This window comes from Lepidochelys olivacea (assembly GCF_965140295.1).
Source record: "Lepidochelys olivacea isolate rLepOli2 genome assembly, chromosome: 11".
In the NCBI taxonomy this organism is placed as follows: Eukaryota; Metazoa; Chordata; order Testudines; family Cheloniidae; genus Lepidochelys; species Lepidochelys olivacea.
In genome coordinates this window covers 69,935,026-69,962,361 of record NC_140421.1, presented here as the reverse complement: position 1 = coordinate 69,962,361, position 27,336 = coordinate 69,935,026, and the positions used below count along the sequence as shown (strand labels likewise).

The 27,336-nt window shown below is 47.5% G+C and overlaps 1 protein-coding gene across 1 annotated transcript in view; it reads left to right on the top strand.

Moving 5' to 3' along the window:
• The window catches only part of MLPH (melanophilin), an 84,207-nt gene extending 63,195 nt beyond the window's left edge, over positions 1-21,012 (top strand). The window contains exons 12-17 of the mRNA XM_084643029.1: positions 8,821-8,976; positions 9,946-10,038; positions 13,647-13,739; positions 15,403-15,460; positions 19,366-19,463; positions 20,271-21,012. Of these exons, the coding sequence (XP_084499155.1) occupies positions 8,821-8,976; positions 9,946-10,038; positions 13,647-13,739; positions 15,403-15,460; positions 19,366-19,463; positions 20,271-20,297 (525 nt within the window). The 3' untranslated portion in view covers positions 20,298-21,012. The remainder of the gene's footprint in view (positions 1-8,820; positions 8,977-9,945; positions 10,039-13,646; positions 13,740-15,402; positions 15,461-19,365; positions 19,464-20,270) is intronic.
• The last annotated feature ends 6,324 nt before the right edge of the window (positions 21,013-27,336 follow it).

The window sequence follows — 27,336 nt, the reverse complement described above, 5'->3', positions numbered from 1 at the left end:
GGGTCTGCTCTAACTTTATGTCAACTGGCTACGATCTCATAAAACCAAACACCAGTCATGAATTGGCAAACACAGGCGCATCCCAAACACCCCAAAATCTAGATGGGTCTAAGTCACGGTTTTGATTCAATCCATGCTAAAGACAATGTGGCCACTTGCAAAATTCTGATCAAGGTTTGCATTTCAAATACCCCCAAAGATTGGATTTGGGTTTTTTATTCAACTCCACGTCTGCTCAGGAAAAGCCTTATAAACGGAAGGAAATGTCATAAAAACAGACTCCTTTTTCTGTGAACAGCAACTTGGAAAAGACAGATTTCTGTTTCCACCCATGGGTACACCACAAAATACCAAATGGACAGAGTTAGCCACCTCCTTGCTAAATGCTATGCCAGGAAACATGCTTGTCTATGGTGTGACCCTGTAAACACACTTGTTTGTCTCTGCCCATGGTGTTCATATTGTGTCTGTCACCATGGTATCTAGGAAGTTATCAGTAGGGAGTAGGATGGCATCTTTCTTTTTACTGTTTTTAAGTGTATCAAAATACAGGGCTGACAAGCTTAATCCAGAAACAGGTAGACACGGTACAAACTTTATCATACAGCTCTGACAATACTCCTCAGATGGGTTGCTCCTAGGTTTTGAGGAAATAATATGCCTTTTCCTATCCCCACAGAATCTGGGCAGTATTGATATCCAGGATCAGACCCATTGTATTATGAAGCCATGTGTTGCAATTAGACACTAAGCATTCTCTCTGTGCAGCATTAGAACTGACCAGTTAGTAAGATCAGCACTACCCTAGGACACAGCCAGGACCACGCAGGGAAAGAGGCAGAAAAAGGAACATTTTCTGCAGCTTGTCAGGGCTGCCCACCAAGAGCAGCTGTGGCCTGATAAATCAGTGGTGTGTAGCATCAAGGAACGCAGCTGGGCTAGAGGAGGGGAAGGGAGCATTCAGCCCCGGGAATCCATCCCGGAAATAACAGCCACCCGCTTCCCTGGGCTGCCTGTTGAGAAGCAGATGTCTCAAATGGAAAGTAGAGGCAAGATAAGTAAACAGCCTGATGCAAGTGTCAGCTCCCTGGGGTGGCTGGGAAGGGACTGCAGCCGCTGCACGTTTGCACAAATTTCATGGGTTATGCAAGTAATGAAGACTTTTCTTCTTAGGCCACACAAGGAAGAGACTCAAAGCATTGGGACTTGCCTCTAGAGCTGCTCCACAGCCATCTCTGTTATGAATTATTTGTATTCCAGTAGCGCCCAGAGGCCCTGCCTGAGATCGGGGCCCCATTGTGCTAGGTGTTGGACTTGCACGTAGTGAGAGAAAATCCCAGCCCCAAAGAATGTACAGTCTGAATAGATCAGCCAGCAAGGCAGGATTACCCCCATTTTACAGATGAGAAAACTGAAGCAGAGAGAGTGATGAGCAGGATTTTCAAAAGCACTTCAGATTGGCCTAACTCTGCTCCCTTCAAATCCTGCCCTAAACACTTCACCCAGGGAGTCTCTGGCAGAGTTCGGCATTGAACCCAGATCTCCTGGGTCCCAGCCCACTGCCTTATCCAAATGCCCATCCTTCCTCTTTGCTGTTGTCTGGTTTAGTTACAGGCCTGCCCGCAAATCATAGAATCATAGAATATCAGGATTGGAAGGGACCTCAGGAGGTCATCTAGTCCAACCCCCTGCTCAAAGCAGGACCAATCCCCAATTTATGCCACAAATCCCTAAATGGCCCCCTCAAGGATTAAACTCACAACCCTGGGTTTAGCAGGCCAATGCTCAAACCACTGAGCTATCCCTCCCCCCAATACACAAGGCCCAGCGGTTAATCCAACCCCGCGCTTTCCAAACCAGTGCCGGACAGCTGGCAGTGCCAGTTAAGCTATTTGGAATGAAGTGCCACCCACGACCCACACCTGTGTTTGCCAGCCTTCGAGGCACTGCGTCTGCTGTTTCCTGTTTCCCTTGCTCCCAGAGTTATGTTAGCACCAGGGCCCCATTGGCACCTGAGTGGATGAGGACTTCCCCGTTTAATGCCCCTAACTCAGCTGCTGCTTTTACCACCGTTGACCTCTCGGGAAAGTGTTTGTAGACTCGGTGGCTGGGCTAGGCCGGCACCAGGGGCATGAGCAGCTCCCAGCGGCTGTGTCTGCATTTCCAACATGAGGCAGTGGCGTGAGGAAGGGAAAACAGAGGGGGAAGGGCTGTGGCTGTGATTGAAAAGCTGGTTCAACAGCTTCCCTTTGGTTCAACAGCCACCAAAGCCCTGAACCGAATTCTGCTTGGTTGCATGTGTATAACTGAGCTGAATGGCAACTGCAATGGTCGGGGGGATTGCGGTAATATTGTGTACCACAGCCAGCAAACAAATAGCATTACTATTGGCTGTATGCGGCGCCTAGAAATCCCAGCTCAGGTTGAAGTCCCTTTGTGCTAGGTGCTGTACAAATACCCTGCAAGGGCACGAGCCGCCCTCTTGCAGCGTTCTCCTGCAGCCTGTAGTTATGTGCAGGCTGCCGGCTAATGGGAGCGCGTCACCGGCGTTCTGAGACGGTTCCTTTGTCACAGCTGTACTCCACGAAGTCTGATCCGAGATCAAAGTGCTCCTTAAGAGCCACTTCCATCTCCAGCTGAGAGCCCTCAAGGAACAACGGGAGCCCTTTAATTACAGCTCCTCATCCTCTGCCCCCCCCTCATTTAGGCTGTTGTGTGTGCGTGTACGTTACTTTTTTCTCTGGCTGTGTGGGGCGTTCACAGAGGTCGTCGGGTCCGGTTTTGTGTGACATCACGGCCACAGTGCTGAGAGCCAGGCAAGAGTCCTTGAATGAGAGGGCCAGGGTGAGGATGCTTCTCCCCCCCCTGAAGGGCGGAAAGACAGGAAGGAGGTGGATGAAGCCTGTCAAAAACCTGAAGAAATCGTAAGGCTCCCTGCTGTTCATAGGCAAGGCTCACGCTGAGTGTGCGGGGCACAGCAAAATGCCCAGGGAGGCTACAGCCCCTTGCTCTGGAGGCGTAAGAATAAAAACAAAGATTTTAAACTGAGAGTCGTGACCTTGAGAATTAGATGTCAGGGGAATCGCTCCCCTGCCCACCTCCTGGCTGTACCCAGGCATTGCACAATATGAGAGGGAGGGGGGGTGCACCCCTCTAGCCTGGTATGAGAAAGGCAGAGGACCACTACTATAGGCTACAGGGAGTGTTGACTGAGTTCAGTGTGATGAGCTCTCAACTCTTAGTCGTCTCCAAGCAAGGTGTTTCTGATACTCCCTCCCCCTGACACTTTCCATTCCTCCCTGGTACAACTAGATCTTTCTGTGACATCCCCAGGATACAATCCAGGCTAATGAGTAGCTTTGTCATGCCTGCCCTCTAACCTGGGGTGCCCTTTACACCCCTTTGCTGCTGTAGCCTCTATCTGGACTGCTCACAAACAGCCTCCAGCATGCAAGTCACTCCCAGCTATAAGAAGAAAGAACAGGAGTACTTGTGGCACCTTAGAGACTAACAAATTTATTAGAGCACAAGCTTTTGCGGGCTACAGCCCACTTCATTGGATGCATAGAATGGAACATGTAGTAAGATAGATAGATAGATATAGATATACATACAGATAAGTTGGAAGTTGCCATACGAACTGTGAGAGGCTAATTAGTTAAGATGAGCTATTATCAGCAGGAGAAAACAACTTTTGTAGTGATAATCAAGATGGCCCATTTAGACAGTTGACAAGAAGGTGTGAGGATACTTAACTTAGGGAAATAGATTCAATAAGTTTAATGACCCAGCCACTCCCAGTCTCTATTCAACCCACGTTAACATAGTTTCCCAGCTATGTCTGTGTGTGCCCTACGGCCAGTCAGTCACACTCTGGCTCTGGGTTATTCTGCAGGGTGACCCCAGCACACTCCAAGTCTTAGATTTCCCCCCAGAACAGTATGTCCTGTACTGCCCAGCCCTCTCCTGGGCAATACAAATTCATATAAAGTCCATTATTGCTTTAATAGAAATAATACCCCCCCATGGAGTTTTCCAGACAGTTCTGTTCAAACACACTGGATTTGATAAAACAATAAGAAAAAGTTTATTAACTATAAAGACAGAGCTGTTAAGTGAGTACAAGTCATGAGACATAACAGTCAGAAATGGTTACACAAAAAATAAAGGTTAAACACAACTGGTGCCTAACTTAACAAACTATGTTAAATTCAAAGCAAGGTTTTCTCACAACATGCCTTCAGCTTTACTGACCAAACTTCTTAGGTCAGGACCTCTTCTCCAATTCCATGCTGATTCGTTTTCCCTTCTGGTGCAGTGAATCGACAGAGAGAGACGAGAGGGTGCCTCAGGGGTGTTTTTCCTTCCTTTTCAAAGTGTCAGTCCCCCTCTTGGAAAACATTTCCCGATGACATTCAGGAGACAGGGTCTGTAGGGAAGGATGTTCCCTGCTGCTTTTTCCTCACCTGTTGGAGCGTCTTTTGTTTCCCTTCCTGCTTGCTGACTCTGTTTACTGTTAAATGCAAATGAAGCAGAGAACATATTCCTTTGATTGAGACAGATCTGATTGCCAGCCTCAGTTTGGAAGATGTGTTAAGAATACCATACAGTGGAATCTTCTAACGTCACATACAGTGTTGTTGCATGTATTTTATTAGGACAATATTGACCAGCAAATTATGAGTTTTCAAATGATATCTCACAAGGCGTACTTTGTACAAAGATTGATACACTGGTGTGTAAGGTGTGGACACGGATACATTTTGTCATACTGGCCCACTGTCTCCAACCAATATTGTAGCCCCTTGTGAATGTTTTACTAAGTTGCCCATTCTCACGCTGGGAGGAGGGGAGCTCTGGGAGAGGTGGGAGGAGGGTTTCCTTCAGGAGAATGGCAGGTTGATGAGGAGTGAGTGGTGATTGCACAGGAGACGGGGGCCATTGAGAAAGGGCATAGAGGTAAGGGAAAGGCAGAGTATGTTCTCCACTTTAATATGTTATAACTAGACAGTGACATGTTTAAAAGGTCTTAAAGCATGTGCAGCGTTAGCTCCTCTGGGCGTCAGCCGTGCTGTGTGGCTTCCTGAGCTAACCTCAGGAGGATGACCCAGTGTAGCAGGTTCCTGGGCTGGGATGGAACCACCATAGCTGCTCCTACACTCCCCCTCCATCCAGTGCCGGGGGAAAGAGCACATTGACCCTGGCAATCCCCAGCTGTCAGAACAGCCCGTAAGCCATCTTTGCTCCACCACCCCAAAGCTGCCCCAAGCACTTCTCAGCTGCAGCTGAGGATCTGGCCCACAGTTTTAGATGGGGAGAAGTCTCCCTGTCATGGCCCTCAACCATCTACTACTTCATATCCCACCCAGGTGTAACTCTCTCTCTCTCTCTCTCACACACACACACTCACTCTCTCTCTCTCTCTCCCTCTGGGTGTGCTCAAGTCCTCAGGAGGGGAGCCCAGCTTTGATCTGTTGGCAAAGTCTCCTATCCTGTGGCCGTTTTACACCATATCAGTTGAAATATTAGTCACTCGATCAATCCTGTGGTAGTGGGAAAGTTTGGATTAAAATGTCATTCATTCACCCCTTACCAACCACCCAAACTTTACTTTGCCCCCTGCCCCGTTCTGGGATAGAAGTGTGCTGTTGGGTGGATATTGCTGACATTATACTTGTAAGGGCCTGATCCAAAGCCCTTTGGAGTCAACTTGAGTCTTTCCATTAACTACACTGGGGTTTGGATCAATGAGTCATAAAGCTTGAAGAGGGCTCATGGAGTATGTTATGTTCAAGTGCTATACAATTTCTCCTAGTGCGGTGTGTCCGTGGAGTGGGAGAATGTCTCTATGAATAGGAATGGAGTGATCGGTCTGTTGCTAATATGGTAGTGTAGGTTTATGCAAGTGTGGGTAGAGCTGGTAAGTTTGTATTTTCACTATTGCGTAGCATCTCCCACGCAGTGTTTTGTAGTAAGTAATGCTGTATAGTATTGTTATCGTGTATTGGAAAGGGAGTAGAACGTTTAAACTTCCAAGTCATTTCTTTTGACCTTGGTAGATAGTTTTGTAAGTTTTAGTGGGCAAAATGAGGTCTGGGTCGGTGGATTTTGCTTTTGAGTTTGGGAATAGTTTTTATACTGTGTATCAATCATTCTTCAGAGGGTTTAGTCATAAAAATACAGCTACAAAAGGCAAAACTTTCTCAGAAATACCGCGGTGCTGCTGGTTTCCGAATGAAATGCTACATCCCAGTGACAGTGGGACCCTTCACATCAGCTTCCGTCTTTGAATTCCTCCCCACAAAGAGAGAATCCAGTCATGAACTTTAGGTGCTTTCTAAAACCACTGGGGGGCTCGTACTCAGCTCAGCGAGGTTGTTCACGAGCAACAGGAATGGGGTGGGAGTTAGATCACACAGGTGGGAATTGCCCATTCGAGAGTAATATTGCCACTCTGGGCAAGTCATTTCCCCTCTCCTATCTCCATCACCTGGATATTACGAGCATTAATTAGTGTTTGTAAAGTAACTTCTCTGAGTGTTTTTTAATTGTCCATCAACAGATTGTGATTGTCAGTGACACACGGAAGTGATTGAACAAATAGCTGGAGTGGATAATTGCAGTTAGTTAGAAATATACAACACTCTGATTTTTCAGGTTTCTTTGGACACATCAGGCATATGGCATCTTTCTATTCCCTGGTTGGATTCTTAGTACTTGAATTTATGTTACCACGCCCCACAATTGTACCAGGTGCCTCCCAGTGCAAGGCCTCCTGCCTTGGAGAGTTATTCTCTAACTTCACACATTACACAGTACAGGGACAGCAAGCCAGGGATCTGTGGGTGGGGGAGGAGAGGCTATTTGCAGTAATAAGATAATGGGATCATTCAGCAAAGCATGTAAGCAGTATGCTGGCACTGTTACTGTAATAGGGCTATTTTGCATATTAGTTATTAATGTCTTGTACAATCAAACGTCTAGGTTGACTCGGCCCTTGTGGGTATCAAGATAGTAGTGGTACTTCTGTTTAACATAACACTTAGAATCAAGTGTTCGATGCGTGTATTCATCCGTACGAAAGTACCATGTTCTTATGTTTTTACGTTCTCATGATATTAGGCCCTGTATATTATTTATTAGGTGGTTTACAATGGTGCCTAGGAACCCCAGGCATGAACCAGACCTGGTTACAGTTTTGTCATGGAAATCGTGAATTTGAATGAAATCATTGACATCTTGGAAACAGCTGTAAAAACACATTTGATTAGGCTCCCAAACCAAGTGGCATTGCAACTCAGCGCATGGGGTCACAGCACCACTCAGGTTTGGCCCGGCAGCACCTCCATAAATGGAGACCGAGGAGCAGCTGGGCCAAACCTAAGTGGCGTTGGGACCCTGTGTGCTAGGTTGGAACACCCAGAGCAGGAAGCAGGGCCCATCCCTGCAGGACGGGAACCGCCCTCTCCCTGCAGGACGGGAACCGCCCTCTGGGGTAAGTGTCGAGTAGGCTTGCTCTCCAACTTCTCCCCCCCATGGGCCTTATCTTCCAAAAAAAACCCACTATACTCTTGTGTATGTTGACGTAGAGAAAAACACATTATTCTGTAACTTTCCGTGATTGTTTCCAGCACCTCTGCTGTGAAATTTACCAACAGTTTTCCCTGCCAAAATCATAGCCTTAAGCAGGACCCCACTGTGCTGGGCACTGTCCTGTATTTATTAGGTGTATTACAGTAGTGCCGACCAGCCCTAATCAGGATAGCATTGTGCCAGGCACTGTACAAACACAGACCAAAAGGACAGTGTCTGCCCCAAGGAGCTTAGACAAAAAAAAAAAGAAAAAAAAGGCTCTGAATACAACTATTTTGTAAGCTGGTTGTACTGGATCTATAACAATATCAAAAGCTACAACAATGAAATGATGTACATTTTAATGAAAATCTCTCTCAAAATCAAGTAAACCAATTTTCTTTTTAGAATTTGATGGGAGTCATCAAGAATAAGCGTTATTCGTGGTAATAAGCGAAAATGTAGTCATAATCAAATGGTGTATTAGGATGAGTAATAATGTTTCTTTAACCCTTTTATCTAGAAAGAAATGTTTACACATGTCTTCAAATAGACCCCAGTCAGCACATGAATGCAACACCTTGTTGGCAGGCACATGGAGGAATCCCTACCCAGAAATGTATTTTCATTTCATTCATAAGGATGCTATAGATAGGGACTGGTGAGTTAATTACACCTTCAGCTCCCAAAGTGTAGCATCTCTATACCGCACATTGCTCTTCGGCAGATCCAGACACAGCTACAGAAGACAGGAGGCGTTCACAGCCTGGCAGTGTTGTTCCCTCTCTCCTCTCCTTGCAAGCATGCTACGGCAGGACACAGCAGCCTGCGGTTGTTTCAAAGTGCCTACCTCCTAGTCTCAATGCACGACGTGAAGATCCTTGTTCGGGCGCTGACAGCTCGTGGCGTTTTGTCCTGGTATTTCAGAAGGAGCTTTTACCGCTTCGCCATAGCGATAATTGCTTTTGAAAAATAGCAAAGGGGAGGAAATGGCCCAGTCACTGAGAGGAAGGAAGCCCCGCAGGAGTCCGAAGGTACAGACTGTTCAGCAAAAGAGAAGTTTGTAGTTATACAGCGCTGACCTCGCCAGTCATGGAGACCATCTGGGGCTGAGTCCATGGTAACCTGAGGACTGTCTAACTAGCAAAAGAGAGCAGCCAGTGTCGCCGCAGCGGGGGTTAGAATGGGAAGACGGCAGAACAGACGATGCCTGACTGCGAGGTGAGTCACACGATGGCTTTTTTTCAGGTCTGCACGACTGCTGGAAAGACATCTGGGCTGGACCAAACCCCGAGGGACCTAGAGGAACGTGCACGGCACAGCGGGACCACAGACTCCGAGCTGTCAGAGCTGGAGGACAAAGTGGCATCAGCGGCCATGCAGATGCAGTGTGCCGAGAGCGAGGTAATAGCTCAGTTATGCAAAGTGGGTGATCCAGCACGGTCAGGCTAGCTCTTGCATTGTGATTTATTTGTATGATTGTAGTGCCTCGGGGCTGGAGTCATAGACCAGACCCCCAGCCGTGCTAAGCACTGTACAAACACAGCGCTGGGCCAACGACTGAATGCTTCATCATTTACTCAGTAAGAAAATAAACTCTGAACGAGCATTTCCTTTACACTGCCGTATTTACAGTGGTGTTCACAGCCGTACGCACGGTGTGTATCACTGGCAGCAGGGAAGTTGCGGGCAATTTGCTGAGGGCCCCCAAACCAAGTGGAATCGCAACCTGCAGGTGGGGGATACAGTGCCATTCAGGTTTGGCCTGTCTGGAGGGGCAGGCGGGCCAAAGCTGACTGGCGCCACGACCCCCATTCTCTAGGTCACCACTCCAATCAAATTTGGCCCATCCACCCTTCTGTCTCTGTCAAGGTTCCTTCCCCACTCTGAACTCTAGGGTACAGCTTTGAAAGTATCTTGTCCCCTCATTGGTCATTTTGGTCAGGTGCCAGCGAGGTTATCTTTAGCTTCTTAACCCTTTGCAGGTGAAAGGGTTTTTTCCTCTGGCCAGGAGGGATTTAAAGGTGGTTAGCCTTCCCTTTATATTTATGACAGTCTCCATCTATAGAGGAGTGGTCGGGCCAAACCTGAATAGCGCTGCAATGCCATGCACTAGGTTGCAACATCCAGAGCGGAAAACTGCACTCAGTCCCCGGGGGACAGGAGCCACTGCTCCGGAAGGAGTGCAGGGCGGGCTCACTCTCCAACCCAGCGGGGGCTGAGCGTGGCATGGACCTGGCGGGCAGGGCACTGGGGCCAGTGGCTGCAGCGGAGGTAGCCCCAGAGGGATTGGTGGTGATTGGGATCTGCCCAGCTCCCGCAGTCATTTCTGGGGGCGCACCTGTGGGAAGTTATGTGCATTTTGTCTCTTAGGTTTCCGATATAGAGTCTCGAATTGCAGCTCTGAGTGCTGCTGGGCTGACAGTGAAACCAGTGGAAAAGCCAAAGAAGAAATACAGCACACAGGTGAGTGTGTCTGCCTGCAGAGGACGTACCCAGCATTCAGACGTTAACGCCAGAAGGGACGGTTATGACCATCTGGTCTGACCGCCTGCATAACCCAGCACTAAAAGCCTCCCCTGCCAGTTCCTGCATCAGGTCCTTAACCCAAGTGCTGCTCTACATACAGTATAAACAAAACAGCTCTGTGATAACAGTCCCTAGCTCTTTTACAGCACTTGCCATCAGTATCTCTCAAAGTGCTTTGCAAAGGAGGGCAGTAGCATTATACCCCCCCTTACACATGGGGAAACTGAGGCACAGAGAGGGGAAGTGACTTGCCCAAGGTCACCCAGCAGGCCAGTGGCAGGGCAGGGAATAGAAGCCAGGTTTCCTGATTCCCACTCCAGTGGTCTAGACACTGCACATATATTTACATAATTCTGGGCTTCTGTGCTATCCCCTGTGCCCCTTGCCCTATGTTTATAAGGAACTCGTTTACTGCACGCTGTCTCCTCCTTTATAAGAAAGAAATCCCAACTATCTGTCACAGGAAATCTTAAGTTTTCCCCAGTCATTTTAGAAAGAAAAGGAGGACTTGTGGCACCTTAGAGACTAACCAATTTATTTGAGCATAAGCTTTCGTGAGCTACAGCTCACTTCATCGGATGCATACTGTGGAAACTGCAGAAGACATTATATACACAGAGACCATGAAACAATACCTCCTCCCACCCCACTCTCCTGCTGGTAATAGCTTATCTAAAGTGATCACTCTCCTTACAATGTGTATGATAATCAAGTTGGGCCATTTCCAGCACAAATCCAGGTTTTCTCACCCTCTGCCCCCCCACACACAAACTCACTCTCCTGCTGGTAATAGCTTATCCAAAGTGACCACTCTCCTTACAACGTGTATGAAAATCAAGGTGGGCCATTTCCAGCACAAATCCATGTACATTGTAGGGAGAGTGGTCACTTTGGATGGGCTATTACCAGCAGGAGAGTGAGTTTGTGTGTGTGTGTTTTTTTGGGGGGAGGGGTGAGAAAACCTGGATTTGTGCTGGAAATGGCCCACCTTGATTATCATACACATTGTAAAGAGAGTGGTCACTTTGGATGGGCTATTACCAGCAGGAGAGTGAGTTTGTGGGGGGGGGGGCAGAGGGTGAGAGAACCTGGATTTGTGCAGGAAATGGCCCAACTTGATTATCATACACATTGTAAGGAGAGTGATCACTTTAGATAAGCTATTACCAGCAGGAGAGTGGGGTGGGAGGAGGTATTGTTTCATGGTCTCTGTGTATATAATGTCTTCTGCAGTTTCCACAGTATGCATCCGATGAAGTGAGCTGTAGCTCACGAAAACTCATGCTCAAATAAATTGGTTAGTCTCTAAGGTGCCACAAGTCCTCCTTTTCTTTTTGCGAATACAGACTAACATGGCTGTTACTCTGAAACCAGTCATTTTAGAGATCCTCATCTGCAGCAACCGCTGGCATGTCAGCATACCACCCCTTAAAATTGGGACACGAGAACTTTCCCACCTTCTTAGGATCAGTGGGCCAAGGGCAGCTGAGATCCATATTGTAAAAGGAGATTTTATCTCCTGGCTGTTGTTATTGGAATTGTGGTGGTGCTTAGAGGTCCCAGGACACCACTGGGCTAGGCACTGTACACATAGACACAGTACGAGACCAGCTCTGCCCCTAAAACCACACTGTGACACTCCCCCAGAGTAGCCAGGGTTGGGAGGTACCACGTGCCCTTAGTGGGAAGCAGTCTTGTTTACCCCTTCTGTAGATCAGCTCCCTGAAACCACCAACCTCTGGCAACACAAGCGCTGCCTGCCAGGCCTCTGCAGGCCTCGCTGTCTCTGTGCAGGTGAGCAATGGGCACACACCAACCCCTCTGCAGTGCCCCACCTCTGCTCCACTGAATTCTCACAACACTCCCAAAGGAACAGCACATACCCGTGCAGGATGGAATTCAGCATCACCACAGCTGTTAGCCCTCTCCTTCTCTCTCTCTCTCAATAGCGAAAGCAAGGATATGTTTATTATCAAAGAACAGAGATTCAAGCGAGAGTGGGAAAGGATATTGGAAACAAGTGGTTACATATAAAACAAAATCATAACCTGCTTTCTGGAGCCAAAAAGTAACTGACGAGGTATTCCCCTACCTCCTCCAAGAAAGCATACTTACCCCAAGTACTTTCCCTAGTGTTTTCAGCTGGTTTGGTTGAGATCCCTTCTCATAGGATCAATCCTGCTGATAGGTTGTCCTCACAAACTGAAGGAATGCACAGTATTTCATATGTCCCTCAGATGTGGTTTCAGAAGTTAAGTGTATTGCCCCTCAACAGACAAACTCTTGCTGTTTTCCTCTTCCTGCAAATTTCCTCTCTATGAAGATTCCACAATCCTTCATTAGCATTCAGCTCAGGCTTGTAAATGGAGGCCCAGTGTGAACCAAGCAAGACTTAATTTACATGTAAACAGACCAATACATGATTCTTGTCTGAGAGAAAACCTGCTTTTCACCTTTGCTGGTGGCCAGTCCCTAGACCTTAAGAACATAATTTTCAGTGTAAGTACGTAACTCCTTCCTCAACACACGCACACACATTTCACAATGACATTGATGACCAGTGTGACACCGGCTTTCTGTAGACACCTCACGTGACACTCTTTGATGAACCAGAATGTAAATGTCAGACCCCAGAGCTTCCTGTAACCCTTATGCACTCTGCCAGTTGGCATCAAGAGCTCGTGGGACACACTTATTACAATGGGTTTCAGAGTAGCAGCCGTGTTAGTCTGTATTCGCAAAAAGAAAAGGAGGACTTGTGGCACCTTAGAGACTAACCAATTTATTAGAGCATAAGCTTTCGTGAGCTACAGCTCACTTCCTCAGATGCATATCGTGGAAACTGCAGCAGGCTTTATATATACACAGAGAATATGAAACAATACCTATTCCCACCCCACTGTCCTGCTGGTAATAGCTTATCTAAAGTGATTTCCAGCACAAATCCAGGTTTTCTCACCAGGTGAGAAAACCTGGATTTGTGCTGGAAATCACTTTAGATAAGCTATTACCAGCAGGACAGTGGGGTGGGAATAGGTATTGTTTCATATTCTCTGTGTATATATAAAGCCTGCTGCAGTTTCCACGATATGCATCTGAGGAAGTGAGCTGTAGCTCACGAAAGCTTATGCTCTAATAAATTGGTTAGTCTCTAAGGTGCCACAAGTCCTCCTTTTCTTTTTACTTATTACAATCTAAATAGACAAGACAGTCAGACATTGGGAGGGGAAACAAAGAGGTGACGTGATTTGCCCAAAGTTACCTCACAGGTTAGTAGCAGGGCTGGGACAAGAACCCAGGACTCCTGAGCTCTAACCCAGTGCCCTACCCACAGGATCAGCTATTTGCTCAATGTCACTCTTTAAGCAGTCAGTTAATGTAACTCCTAGGTCCCTCGATATCACCATGGAGGATGAGCTGCCATGGAGAACCAGTGCTGCAAATGTCCCAGCTGCTATGGTCAGCCCAATGGACAGCTGTGCCTCTCACTTGTCTTTTGGCACTGAAGAAGTCATAGAAATCTTTTACATTTCTTCTGTTCCAAGCTGTTTATGCTCCAGCCTCCCAGGAACGCAGGTAGCAGTCAAGGGGATCAAAGTACGGACTCTTCAGAGATGGCATCACCAAATGACTTCAAAGTGAGTACACAGATGTCTCCTGGCTGTCAAGGAGGTGATTAAAACAAACCAGAGAAAGCTTGGGTAGTCTGCTCAGGAATGGTCTGAAAAGCCTTTCTCCTCTAGGCCACCTGTCTGAACATAAGCTGAGTCTGGAGTGATTGTGGCCACTACCCTTTGAAGACACATCAAGTAGCCTGTGTGAAATGGGCTTGGGGGACTCAGCCAATTCCTAACGGACATGTGTCCGCGTCACAGATTCATCACCATCAATAATTGGCAGCTGCTGTTGGCAGACCTGGCAGAAAGGCCAGTAATCGGCATGGAAACTACACTGTCCTCTCATACATAAAGGGCCCTACAGGAGGGTGGCTTGCCTTGGGCTGGAGAGCCTGGGGCCAAGCCAACCGCGATACCAGGATTAGCCTTGCCTGAAGGGAACCAGGGAATTTCCTGCAGAAGATGGCTGCAGTGAAGAGGGTGGTGAAGCACTGGAATGCGTTACCTAGGGAGGTGGTGGAATCTCCTTCCTTTGAGGTTTTTAAGGTCAGGCTTGACAAAGCCCTGGCTGGGATGATTTAGTTGGGGATGGGTCCTGCTTTGAGCAGGGGGTTGGACTAGATGACCTCCTGAAGTCCCTTCCACCCCTGATATTCTATGATTCTATGAGGCAGAAGCTCTGGGGGCTGTAGTAAGACTGCAGACCCTGAGACCAGGGGAATGGCTGCAGCTAGGAAGGGCTGGGCTTAGCTTGCTAAGGCAGGAAGGGCTCTGACCAGACCAGGGCATTTGGGCTATACCCCGCTGAAGGGTGTTTAGTTCTAAGCTTTGAGTTAATAAATCAGACCCCAAGAAGGGCTGGGAAAACCCTGCATGGAGTTTATTTGGGGAGCCAAGAAGGGAAACAGAGAGGAGGGACTGCATGCAGGACCGTTCTGGGGCTACCGGGGGGGGGGGTTGTGAGGTAGCCACTGGGCCACAGACCCAAATTATCCCTGGTCGGCAGAACATGTGCTTACGTGCATGACTGAATAGGAGTCGACTTAAGCAGACGTGTAAATGCTTTGTTGGTTCGGGGCCAAAGCAATTACTCCGGCTCAGGGCTGAGACCTAACGGCAGAGCCGCTTAAGGAAGTTTGCACTGGTGCTAGCTGTTCGGTAGCTGACTATAGGGCCACAAATCTGGAATCTGTTACGAATGCTGCATTAGTTTCATTCTGAAAGTGCAATAATATCTCTTAACCCTCTGGAGAATGCAGACTTCTGTATGGTGCACAGCCTCCTAGCCATTCACCTTAAGGCTAACAAGGTGCCATCTAAGGTACAGTGTCCTAGCACTAGAATTAGTTCCAGGAGGGCTGTCAGGATTTCTCTTGTCAAATGGAGTTTTGCTTTGGGGAAGAATTAAACAATGATCTTTGCGTTGCTTTTTCCCCTTGTGCATCCCGTCCCCATGTATCCTGGGTACAGTCAGCTAGTAAACACAGCGTTCCCACCGGTGCACGCTCAGCTGACTGATTCTGACCGGGATGGACATGTGAAGGCGTGCTGGAGATTGGTATCTTTCCTGAACACAGAAGGAAAGCCTAGCTTTAAGGCTATCCACTGGCCCCCTCCTACAGTGCTTCGAGAGAAAGGACACAGTCCCAGGGATTAACCGCAGCTCTGCTCCTTTCTCTTCTAGCTAATGTCTATGCCACAGGCGTTAAGGAGAAAATTCAACAGTTCCCTTGAAATTGCCGGTAAGACTTGTGCTCTCTGCTTGTGTCTGAGGAAAGGGTGGGGGGTCATGTCATACCTTGTGGGGACTCATGCCCCACATTGTGGGGGCTGTACGTGATGTCTGTCCGGCCTCCAGCCGTGTTTTTCAGCCAGAGAGCTGGTATGGCAAGGGCAGGGGAGTGGGGTTTTAGAAATTGGCCTGCGGGATCTGGGAAGGAAGTAGAGTCCAGTGGCCAGATTGAGGCAAAAGGCTAAAAAATCTTCCTGGCCCCCTCCCAGCAGAGAACGGGATTCTGTACTCTCCACTCCCCTAAGGAAATACAGATAGTCAGCATTCCCCCACCTCCTCATGTCTATGGTATTTGCCACTCCCCTTGTGGGTTTTTCCTCTATGTGAGTGTCTTTACAGTCCCCAGACTGTCACCATTCTGACCTCTTCCACGGGGGCAGGAGCCATTGCCTCTCCCAGCCCAGGGCCATCTATACTACCGCAGCTAGAGGTGTCTGAAAGAAGACGAAGTCCAGAAATTCAGCAGCCGTGGCCGTGCAATGGGAAGGTCTCTGGATATGTTATGCCCTGGCGGCTGGCGACAAGAGCCATTAGGAAATGATTTTTCCGCTTCTCTCTTATCTTGAATCATAAGCTTGCAGGAGGGATTGAAGAAAGAGCTGTTCTCCTTCTAGATAAGTGCTGAGTAGGAGAAGGAGTGGTGAGGAAAGGGAAAAGCAATCATTTAATACCGAGAATGAATTTATCATTCTCATCCCCCCCGCATTAAAAGTGAATTGCAAGGCACTTTTCCTGATCTGAGTCTCACAGGGAGCAAAGTCCCTTCTCTTTGTTGGTGAAGAGGAGTCATCGGCTCTTCCCCTGAAAGGGCAGCTAGATAACCGGGGTGCTGCACTCCTGGCATGCAGATAGAGCGATGGGGCAATCAGCTGACGTCAGGACAGGAGTCTAATCCCCCAGACGCCCCCCCAGGGAAGCAGAATGACTCTGTATCTCCTTGTCACTCTCCCCACAGGTCAATGACGTGCAAGGTTGTGCAGGGAAGGACGCAGATAGGGGAAATTGGAACGAGGCGAGAGTGAATGGGAGATTATGTAGAGGTTCAAAAAGCTGCCTCATTAAGCCTGCTGTTTCTGGGTTTGTAGGGGTGTCGGGAGTTCAGAGGGGGACTTGCTCGTGCCAAGGAAGTTTCCATAACACAGTGTACCATGCAGTCCTCCTCAATGCAGCGGGCTAACGAATGGGAGTTTATACTTTGCTCCTGTATGCCACAGTGAAGCCCAGTTGGCCAGTCTGTGCCTCACTGAGGAACGAACCCCTGTAGCTGGGGTTTCGGATGCAGCCATACACCAGAAAAATGGGCCACGCTCAGCCCTGCTGTAACTGTGCCCCACTCTTTGGAAATCAGCAAAGTGGCATATGCTTACCCCAAGGGGGATTTGGGCCCATTGTGTCCCTTCACCAAGGAATTGAAGTAATTAACCTGCTATTGGGAGCCTCAGTGCCCAATGTGGGGCCAGATCCTGGCCCATGCTAAGGCTTCCGTGGTGCAGAAAGTCGCTGAAGGTGACTGAACTGTGCAGCAGAGGATTCCTCCCAGCTCCTCCAGTGTAGGCAGGCATAACAGGGCTGGGTTGAGTGCACCGTCATCTCTAGGCAGCGTAACAGCAGAGACGGGCTGAGCTGTTCCCAGAACTGGGCCGGGGGGGGACAACAAAAAGCTCTTGTAAGGCTCCCTTTGTTCCCCCCTCCCCCTGACGCGTTTTGCACAGCTCCAGCACTCCCGAGGACTTTCCTGTCACTAGAGGTGTTTGCAAGGTCTGCGAAGAGTAAAGCCACGTGAGAACCAGAGAGCCCACCAGCTGAGTGCAGGAAGGGAGAAATGGAGAGGATACCCCCGCTTTGTCTGATGCTTTGAGCGTAGGAACCCGAGTCTGTGTTTCAGTGGTACTGCGGTTTTCATGCAGAATGTTGTGTTTGTCTTTCTCGGGCGCTAAGGACCTCCAGCAAACAGATTTTAAAAGAAAACCCCTTGATCGCTTAAACGTGAGTGGGCCGTCAGGATCAGAACAGTGGTTCCTGAATGGCTGCGTTTCCTCAGGGATATCCCTTTTGAATCCGGACTTAGTTTAACGGAAACAAGTCTGAATCCCTGGCCCCACTCCAGCGCCAATCGAGCTGCGGAAGAACGGGCTGCATTCCATTCCACTCCTACATCATCAGCTACTTCCTAGGTCCAGCACCTTTCTAGTTAATGAGGAGGCATGAGGCCGAGGGGACTTGGCTCCATAGTGAGCCAGCAGGTTGAGCTGGCAGTGCAGACCTTGCCTGATCTTGTGAACCGACTAGATTTGCTGTGGGATCGTTGCAGGAGAGCAAACGCAGCCCTGCTTTCAAAGAGCAGCCCTTTCTCTGACCAGCGCGATCCTGGAAATACCTGGTGGAAGCAGAACCCAGCTGTAGTGTGTACGTGAGCCTTTGTTCTTTTGAGCAGAGGGCCCCTGGAAGCACCGTGCCAAAAGATGCACCCCAGGGGGTGGATGGGCAAAGCTGGTTCTAAGCCCCTTGTCTGCCATCTTATTTCTGGGCTGCTGCAGGGGGCCTGCTCTAAGCTCCAGCAGCCTCCCAAGGGCTGCCTATGAGCTGTTTACAGCCCAGAATGGCCATAGCAGCTAACTTACGCCCCTTCCAGCCCAATACCTCTCCTCCAGCCTCAGCAAGCACCTATGCAGGGCCTCTGAGGGAGGAACCACATAGAATATCAGGGTTGGTAAGGGACTTCAGGAGGTCATCTAGTCCAACCCCCTGCTCAAAGCAGGACCAATCCCCAATTTTTGCCTCAGATCCCTAAATGGCCCCCTCAAGGGTTGAACTCACAACCCTGGGTTTAGCAGACCAATGCTTAAACCATTGAGCTATCCCTCCCCCCTACAGCAGCCCGGTGCTGTTCCTCTGCCAGGGGAATCCTCCTTCCCCATCTGCGGTGCTCTTACGGCCAGTATGTGCACCTCACGCTGGGGCTGGTGGAGAGTGGCTCCCAGCCCTGCCCCAGCACAACCCCACTTGCCAGACCAGCCGTGCCAGCTGAGGATCCCTATGCTAGGAGAATCCCCCGCTGCTGCCTTACAGCGGTCCCTTCTGTGCTGCAGGGGGCATGGGAGGGACAGAGGATCTGGCCCCTTATGTTTCTAATGCACCCGCTGTGGTGCTTAGGCACTCTCATGTCTACTCTGAACAGCAGTAATGAAGGTGCCTGGAATATTTGAGCACAGGTCAAGAGTTGCTGTAAGACAGCCTCACCTGCACCCTGGACACCCTGAGTTGCCTCTTGTCTATGCTGGCCAAGAACCTGTTCTGAGAAATTATCAAGCCACATCCAGGAAAGCTGGACACTCTACTGTAATAGGTTCTGTGAAGCTGCAGCTCAGATAGTCTCCAAGGTGGAGTCATACTGTTTTCCTGAATGGGAAGAGGGGGAATATACAAATATAACTCAGGAGTCACTGATAGAATAAGGAGTGCACTGAGGTGAGTTGCTGCCTGAATAACCAGCCGGCTGTTGGTTGAATGGTCCAGGCACATTCATGAAATGTATATCCTGAATTATGAATGGAAATAACAACGGTAGCTCAGTGAGTAATTGACCCCTCTGACTGATGTGGAATATGACCTGGCTCATGGTCTGTTTGCCTCCAATATGAAGGGTTTAATTCTCTTCTGGTTTACAGTAGTGTAAATTGGGAGTAACTCACTGTTTACACACCAGTGTAAAACTGCTGTAGGTCAGAGGAGACTCAGGCCCAGAGCAGTGTAAGGAAGCTATTTCAAAAGATCCAGGTGCATTTCCTAGTCACCCACGCGTGATCTAGATCAACACCACCAATGTAAGCTATTTTATCTTTTATTTTTGTAAAGACGGCAACGAATCCTTTGATCGGAACTCCATTTACCGAGGCTCTTTGACACAAAGGAACCCCAATGGGAAGAACAGGAAAGCAGATCGCATCTTCGCGGTAACCTTCCAGACTCTCACTTATTGACCCAACACATGATTGGAGGGGTTTCAATCTGCAGTGTCAGGAAGCCGATTAGGGCAGCCATTCTCTGGTCTGGCTCAGCTCAGGGCAGCACCCGAGTGGTGGGAGAGGGGTGTGCAAAGCCATCATTCCTGCAGCTGGGGGTCCTGTCCTGTCCTGCTCCTTAGTGCCAGATGCCCGCCCCCTTGCACTGGGGGTTGAAAGGAGCGGAGGGTTGCTTAGAGTTCTTGCTGATCGGCCATATAGGGTGTGGGCATTTCGCTACATCAACAAATTAGCACAGAAGTCTTAGCAAACCCTGTATTACTGAGTATTTCACCCCTCTGATGTCGGTCAAGATGTGCATGGTGCCTCCATGGGGGTCCACTGCTGAAACCTATGAGACACCAATGGTGCCCAGAGACCAGCAACCATTCCTCTGTGGTGTGATTCAGCCTGCCCGCCCTCAGCCAGTGTGCGGTCACTGGAGCCCAGTAGGCAAGAAATCGAGCTGTTGAGTGCAGAGCTGATCCCAAGGCATGTGACTAGGTCTGCAGCACACACAAGACTATGACATGGGCATGATGAAAGGAGGCAGTTGGATCTTCCAGGGGTACGTCTCCCCCGGGAGCCATACTGGTGGCTTCATCTCCTGCTCTGGAAGGGGCAGAGAGGGCAGCCCACAGTGAGTGGAGATTGCAGGACAAGGGAAACTGGAAGCAAACAGCGAATGAGATTCGTGAGATTCATGAGTTTGATCCTGTAGCCTCCCAGTTTTCAGTTCAGTGTCTTGGTGCCTTGCAGAAGCCTGTGATGACGCATCGACCCTGAAGAAGATGGAGCTTCCCGACACTGCAATTTTACTAACAATGCCTGGCCTCCGCTCAGAGCTTCACCTTTATTTCCATCAACACATTCTCTTTCTTCTGCCTGCTTCCTCTCGCCCCGAAGGGCTGGATAGAGAGGAGGAGGCAGTCCTGTGGGTCAGGGAAATCCTGCCGAGTCGTGCTTACGGAGCTCCGGCTCCACCTCGCTACTCAAGCAACCACGTCCCAGTAAGAAACTTGCTGCCTGTTCCTGACAGGATTTCCAGCCCCCAGTGTCTGGCAAAGCAGCCCCAACTGTCACACCACACACCCACTACGTCTCTTCCGCAAGTCTCCGATGTTGTGTGTTAGAGAGCTTATTCCTTCACTCTCCCACTTCCCTGGTCCTTCTCGCATGAACAGAGAGCAACAATACCCGAAGTCCGAAGGTGCAAACAATTCGATGTTTATTGGGGTGAACTTCCAGCAAGCTTAAATACAAGTTCCTTTTCCTTATTTCCGAATCCCAACTTCCTTCCTGTTTGCCCCTAATTTATATAGTAATATTCTTAGCTATACCTTAACCAATCATTCTACTAAAATTTAACTAACCAATCCTAACATGGATTAGCTAACCAATTATATCCCACCACCTTAATTAGTTTACACCCAGCAAAATTAATTATACAGCAGACAGAAGCAATCACAGAACCAGACAGAGACCATGCCAATAAACAATAGCAAAGTGGGAACTATAATGACAAAACAATACAGAAGTGAGGATTTCACAACTACATCTGTAAAGACATAAGAGTTTCCCAGCTGTGTCTATTGATAAGTGAGTTCTTACCAGACAGAAAACTATCAACCTCAATTTCCTTTTACAGCTTCTAGGCACTTCCCTTTCTCTGGAGGTGATAGGCACTATAAGGACAGGATTAAATTCCTAACAGCCCAATAGCACCTTATTTCAATGTGACTAGTTTGGAATGTGAGGATGTGACCATTCACTTCCCAGCTTATGGCTGCCTCTGTCGCTTAGCCAAAGGCCTTAGCCTAAGAACAGGGCCTCAGACTGTCACAGTAAGAGAAGGCCCTTACACCAGCAGACAGTGATTTTGATTCTTTCTTTTATACCTCTAACTAGCCAAGTGATAGGAATACACCTAAATTCTTAGAGTATAGGCCTTTACAGACAGGCCTGAATATCTATATCCTAACATTGTGAAACAAGGACGTCTGTCTGCATTTGAAAGCAGCGTTGTCAAGGCTGGTAGCTGTGAGGGTTAACTCAGTGGGCCAGCTACATGCTGGGTGTAGTTCTGGTGGCTTCAGTGGAGTGAGTTTCCACTCTGACATTCGCTTTCCTCTTGGGTTGGTGCAGAGAAGTCAGTGACTGGACCCATCAGTATTCAAGAGTTTGCAGTGGATTTAAGGTGCCCACTCCCCATTGCCTCGAATGGGGGTCACGTGGCTAAAACCCAGCCCAACACTTTGAAAATGGTCACTCCGCAGTTGTCCAAGTTCTGTCCACTCCCCCCTCTACCCCCCATGGGCAGGAGCGACGGAAGCTGCCTAAGAGAGGCTTGGAGGCCACCTCAGTATTTTAAGATAAAAACATTTAGTTTAAGAATGATCCATGTGAATCCTTGTGTGAGTAATAGGTCATTGCATTAGGCTTTGGTCATGAGCAGAGGCACAAACCTCTGCAGATACATCCTGCAGCCACCTAACATAGTAATTGCAAATAGCAGTGGGCAGGACCCAGAGTTACCACGTCACAAGAGATTCTGTGCTTTTTGGCATTTTTCCCTTTCTGAAATAGAACGCAAACAAAATATTTTAACATCTCCAGCGGAACCAAATTCCAAAAAAGGTTTGGGGTCAATCAAAACCTTTCATTTCAATAACACGGAAACATTAAATTCCCATTTCGACCGCAAAACTTTCAGCTGTTTCGATATAAAAAATATTTTTTTGAAAAAATCATCTTGAACTGAAAAATCAAAATGTTCTAGTCCCAATATGTCAAAATTGGATGTTTCAACATTATTAAAATGCTTCTTGGGATGTGGAGAAAATTCATCAAAATCAACTTGTTTTTCAAGACATTCTGGTGGTTTGACAAAAATTGCATTTTGAGGGTAAAAAAACCCACGTTTTGATGAAAAATTCCCAACTAGCTGTAGTTGTGACTGACTAATGGTATTTGTATCCTCAACTTACAGTTCTTATACCCTGGGGCATGACAGCTGAAATGAACCAATGTGACTTCTCCGCAGCTGCTTATCACTTTTAGTATAATTCATGTGGAAGCTACTTACAGTCTCAGATTCCCTTTAGAAATCATTTCCATTCTCACTAGTATAGTCCAAGTTGAGATCTTGAGTTCTCTTTCAGTTGGCATAAGGCTAGGCCGTTCCAAGAAATAAGTATAGTCCACTGTAAATAATTACCGCTATGTTAGAAACCAAAATCCAGCCACGACCATGTCATCAGAGCACCCTGCAAAAAAATTAAATGACTAGTTGTATATATCTCACCACTGAGCTGACATCAAGCATAACCCAGGGACCCAGATCCTCATTGGTGTAAGGCAACTCAATTGAAGTCAATAGAATGATGCAGATTTATACCAGCTGAGCACCTGGCCTGGTGTTTTTTAAAGCCACAGTCCAGTACCACCTTGACTATAAACACATCCTCTGCCTTTAGTTCAATACCAGTCTATCGGAATCTCATGACAAACTTCGGCAATGTAAAATAAGGCATTAGCTTTCAGGCCATTTTTATTTATCTGCTTTCATCCTCCTCTGTCTCTATAATCTGTACATATGCTAAATCTTACAATAAAGCCGATTTTGTGTTAGGAGATCCTAGCACCCCATTTTGTGTCTGCTTTCCTCCCTCTTGATCTTGGCAGAATTGTCTGTCTCGCCGTTGACTTTCCCCACTTAACCAGTCAGTGCAATTGCATTTTGCAAATATGATGCAGTTGTTAAATTACAGGAAATGAAGCTGTGGCATTGAAAGAGAGGACTGGGGAGGTGGGGGGAGAGAATACTTTCATTAACCTGGCATTGATCACAAGCCTGTGTTTTCACGCTCATTCAGGAGCTATAGAGGAAACTTGTCAAACAATAATGCTGTACATTCCCTGTTGACTGTGTTTTGTTACCTGGGTCCTATGCTGTGGTGTTTTAAGCACAGGAATTACCATAACATCAACGGATAAACAAATGAGATCGATGCATAAAAGGAAATAGGAACAGGAGAAATTCTTTATGACAATCCTTCCCCTGCCACAACAAAAAAGGGTTTTATCTATTGGCGCATTAAGTTCTTTACTTATTTGAATGGCTACACCTCTGCAAAGACCAAACAAATCACATTCAGATGCTGTGATCTAATTAGGGCTTATGCAGTTTGAAAGCAGGCAGGTTTCATCATGAATCCCATCAGCTGAACTGGTGAACTGTTCAAAACGGCAAGCTGTAAAGTTGAAAAACATTAAAGGATTCCTGGATACACAAACCCAGCAGGGCTGTGGTTTATTTTTTCTTTAACAATTGCCTTACAAATTGCAGGATACAACAGTTGATTTATATAGCTTAACTACAGTTATACAGTAATTTCCATGAGAAATATCCTCGCCTCTCAACACTACAGTGCGCTTTCAATTCTGGGACAGGACAAGCACTTTCATAAAGTAACATTTCCACTTCAAGGCTCTGTTGGCTGAAATATCGCACCCGCTATGCCACTGTAGCCAAGACCTTTAGAAACCAGCTTTTTGAGCCAAGCAAAGCATATACTGAGGGTTTGCCCTGATTCTAGTCTTCAGTGTAGCTGGTCTAATACAGTCCCGTTGCAGACAAGGTAAATGGTGTCTTGAACTGGTGTAGCGTATCTCTGCATGAAAGCAGGATAAGCTACACTGGTGACAGTTAGCAGCATTACCTTGTTTACTCTGGGGTTTTGCAATGGTGCCTGGAAACAAGACAGATCTTTCAGTGTGGAGCCGTGGTTCTCAACCCACGACCCAGTCAGCACACAGCTGCGGCCCATGTGACATCCTCAGACAGGTGGTATACAGGGTGAATTTGGCCCACACAACACAGAGACCTGCATATGCAGCTCACAAGGATAAATAGGTTGAAAACCACTGGTGTAGAGGGAGCCATAGAGAGAATGCAATCAAGCTGCACTGGGGATTCAGGATCCAGATGCCTAGCGACTTTAATAGCTCTTATGCATGGATGTCAGCCATGCCTGTATTGACAGGTACCATACCAGAATATCCATGTTTATTTTGAAATAAAAGGAACTGTTCCTTGGAAATTGATACTCTCACCACTGGAGCTTATTCAGTTGCACTTAGCGTTGTGCAAATAACTGACTTTTTGGTTCACTAGCAGTTTTGCAAAAAAAAAAATCAAACCAAAAAGTATAAATAAATAAATAAATAATTTGGGGTCAAGTGGAAAGTTCTGTGCATCCCAAAATAAAGGGTTTTGTTTCAATATTGCACTTGATCGAAACATCTCATTTTGAAAAAGGTGATATGAAATGGTTTTGATTGTTGCGGAATTTTATTTTTTCCCTTGGCTAAATCAATGCAACTTCACAAACTGTTTTGTTTAACCCGCAGCTGCCATTTTTGCTGAAAAAGAAAATGTTCAGATGAAGAATGTCACCCAATTCTACTTGCCCGATAGTGCTCTTCATCACAAACACAGTCTATTTGCCGGGTCATAACCCCACCACAAGAAATTGAGGAATAAGGCCTGCAGCATTGCCAACCTGAAACATTCAAAAATCCTGAGTCAGATCCTCCAAAAACCACAAGATTCTTTAAAAATCAACTTGGGGTTTGGGACGGGGGTGGGTTGCCTTCCCCTTTCTGACCCTTTAGGACTACACTTACATTTCCAAGGTTTTCCCCACAACCACAAGGGTGACAAACAATAAGTAAAAACTGAGATTCTCATGCAGTCACTGGATTCCAGCAGCTGAGGCTTTAAGAGCAAAGCCAAATACTGCGATTCTAACGACAAAATCATGAGAGTTGGCAACACTGGACCTGAGATCATTATTGCAGAAGGCAGGACTGGCCTCGTTAGAAGAAGCAATTTTAACTACTTGGAAGTACTTTGACACTAAGTAGAACCTGCTGTTTACGTTTATAACACGTCTCCATTTCGTATTAATTGCCCAAATGTCTTCTCATTGTCTCTCTTGCTGAGGACAGATTTCCAAAGGAGGTCAATATCCCAACCATTTAATTTTGTCCCTCCGCTTCATATACTAACAGGCCTCCTTCTCTAGCATTTTTCCCTCTTGTTGGATAGAGAATTTCACTTACTCAGCCAGTAGGTCTAACAGACCTTGATTAAGGCAAACCATGCAGTAAGCAGCGATCAATTACTCACAAGTGGACAGCTCATCAAGATGATTTCATCACACATGCCTCCAGTACCGGACAATACCGCTTCAGCTTCCATTTGTTTCACAAATTTATTGATACCTTTTTGTTATCTTTTCTTATACATTTCTCATTTCTCATGTTAACTCCCCTCCCAGGTTTGGGGTTAGTTCAAATCAGTGTCTTCTAGCTTTGTAATTACTTTATCTTTTATTGGCTTCACAAACATGATTGCTCTGTAGCACTAAGCAGGACTACCCTGCAATTCCGTACACATGCATTGTTCTACTTAAGCTTAAGCTGTTAAATATTATCAGAACAGATTCTTAAAAGTCCCAGCAGGCTCTGTATCAGGGCTAAATGAGCTTTCGCTCCCAACACCCCTCCCCTCCCAAATCTATATTTATATTTGTAGCAGCTGTTCTTATTTCATTTTACTCTTTTGGCTTTTGTTAACCCATGCTGCTTTGGGGGCAGGGGGAATATGGTGTTCACTGTGATGGGGTCTACAAGGCCCTCACTGATCCAGTATTGGAAGAGGGGTGACCTGCCCCGCAACAGGTGCAGAGCCTGCTCCCAGTAGAGGAAGAATTTAAAAGAACACTGATAGCCCAGGGGAAGGGGGAATGAGCTTCATGTGGCACCAGGCAACAAGGCTGGTGCTGAGAGCTTTGCCAGGAGTGGCAACAGCTTTGTGAGGGTTTCTCCAGCAGCAGGGACTTGGATTCCTCCCCACCCCTGCCCCTTTGGGAGATGAAAGCCTTAGAGAGATGGACTGACTGAACTGGACACAGAGACAGAGGGAAGTCTGCTAAGCCAGCGACGGTGCCCCAAACTGAGGAGCTCCAGATGGGTAGGAAGTGACATAATTTGGGGCTGGTCAGTAACTGGACACTTTAAGAGGCCCTCAGGGCGCTGGGCTGAGATCCAATGGAGTGCGTGGGCCTAGGGCTCCCCATTTTCCCCTCCTGACACACACACACACAGTCTTTTGTTGTGCCAAGCTCTGGGGGAGCAACTGGAGCAGGATGGGGTGATGAGTCTGCAGCCGGGGCCCCCTCTGCGATGACTAGACCAACAGAAACCATAAGGCCACGAGCTGACGGTGAGGCATAATTGCACAAGGGGTCAAAGCCATGCTTTCTGGGAGAAGCAGACAGAGCCGCTTCAAGCCGGCAATTGTAAGGAACCAAGTCATCCCAGGAGCAGCAAGTGCATCTGAATGCATCAGTGTCTTGGAGCTGCCACCTTATTTTAAATGCCAAGCTCATTTCTGCTGTTCTTTCCAAACACCTCGTTTGTTACTACTCCCGGCTTTGAGCCGTCTCCGTCAATCCCCTGGAAGGCGGTGCTACATGACAGGCTATTGGGCTGCATTTTCTCCACCAATTCAGCATCCATTCCCCGCTTCTACTGGCCAGCACTGAGACAGAATGAAGGTTCAGTCCTGACCTCAAATTCCTCACACACTGCCCAGCTCACCAGCCCCATAACACAGCATTTCTTGCAAGCGTCCTATGGTTGGTTTGGGTTTTTTAATCTCTGTTGGCATTTTTTAAAGCCTTGAAAGTTTGTATTGTAATATGAGTAGCTACTTCAGAGCTAACTGCAATCCAGTCACAGTGAAAATGGAGAGACA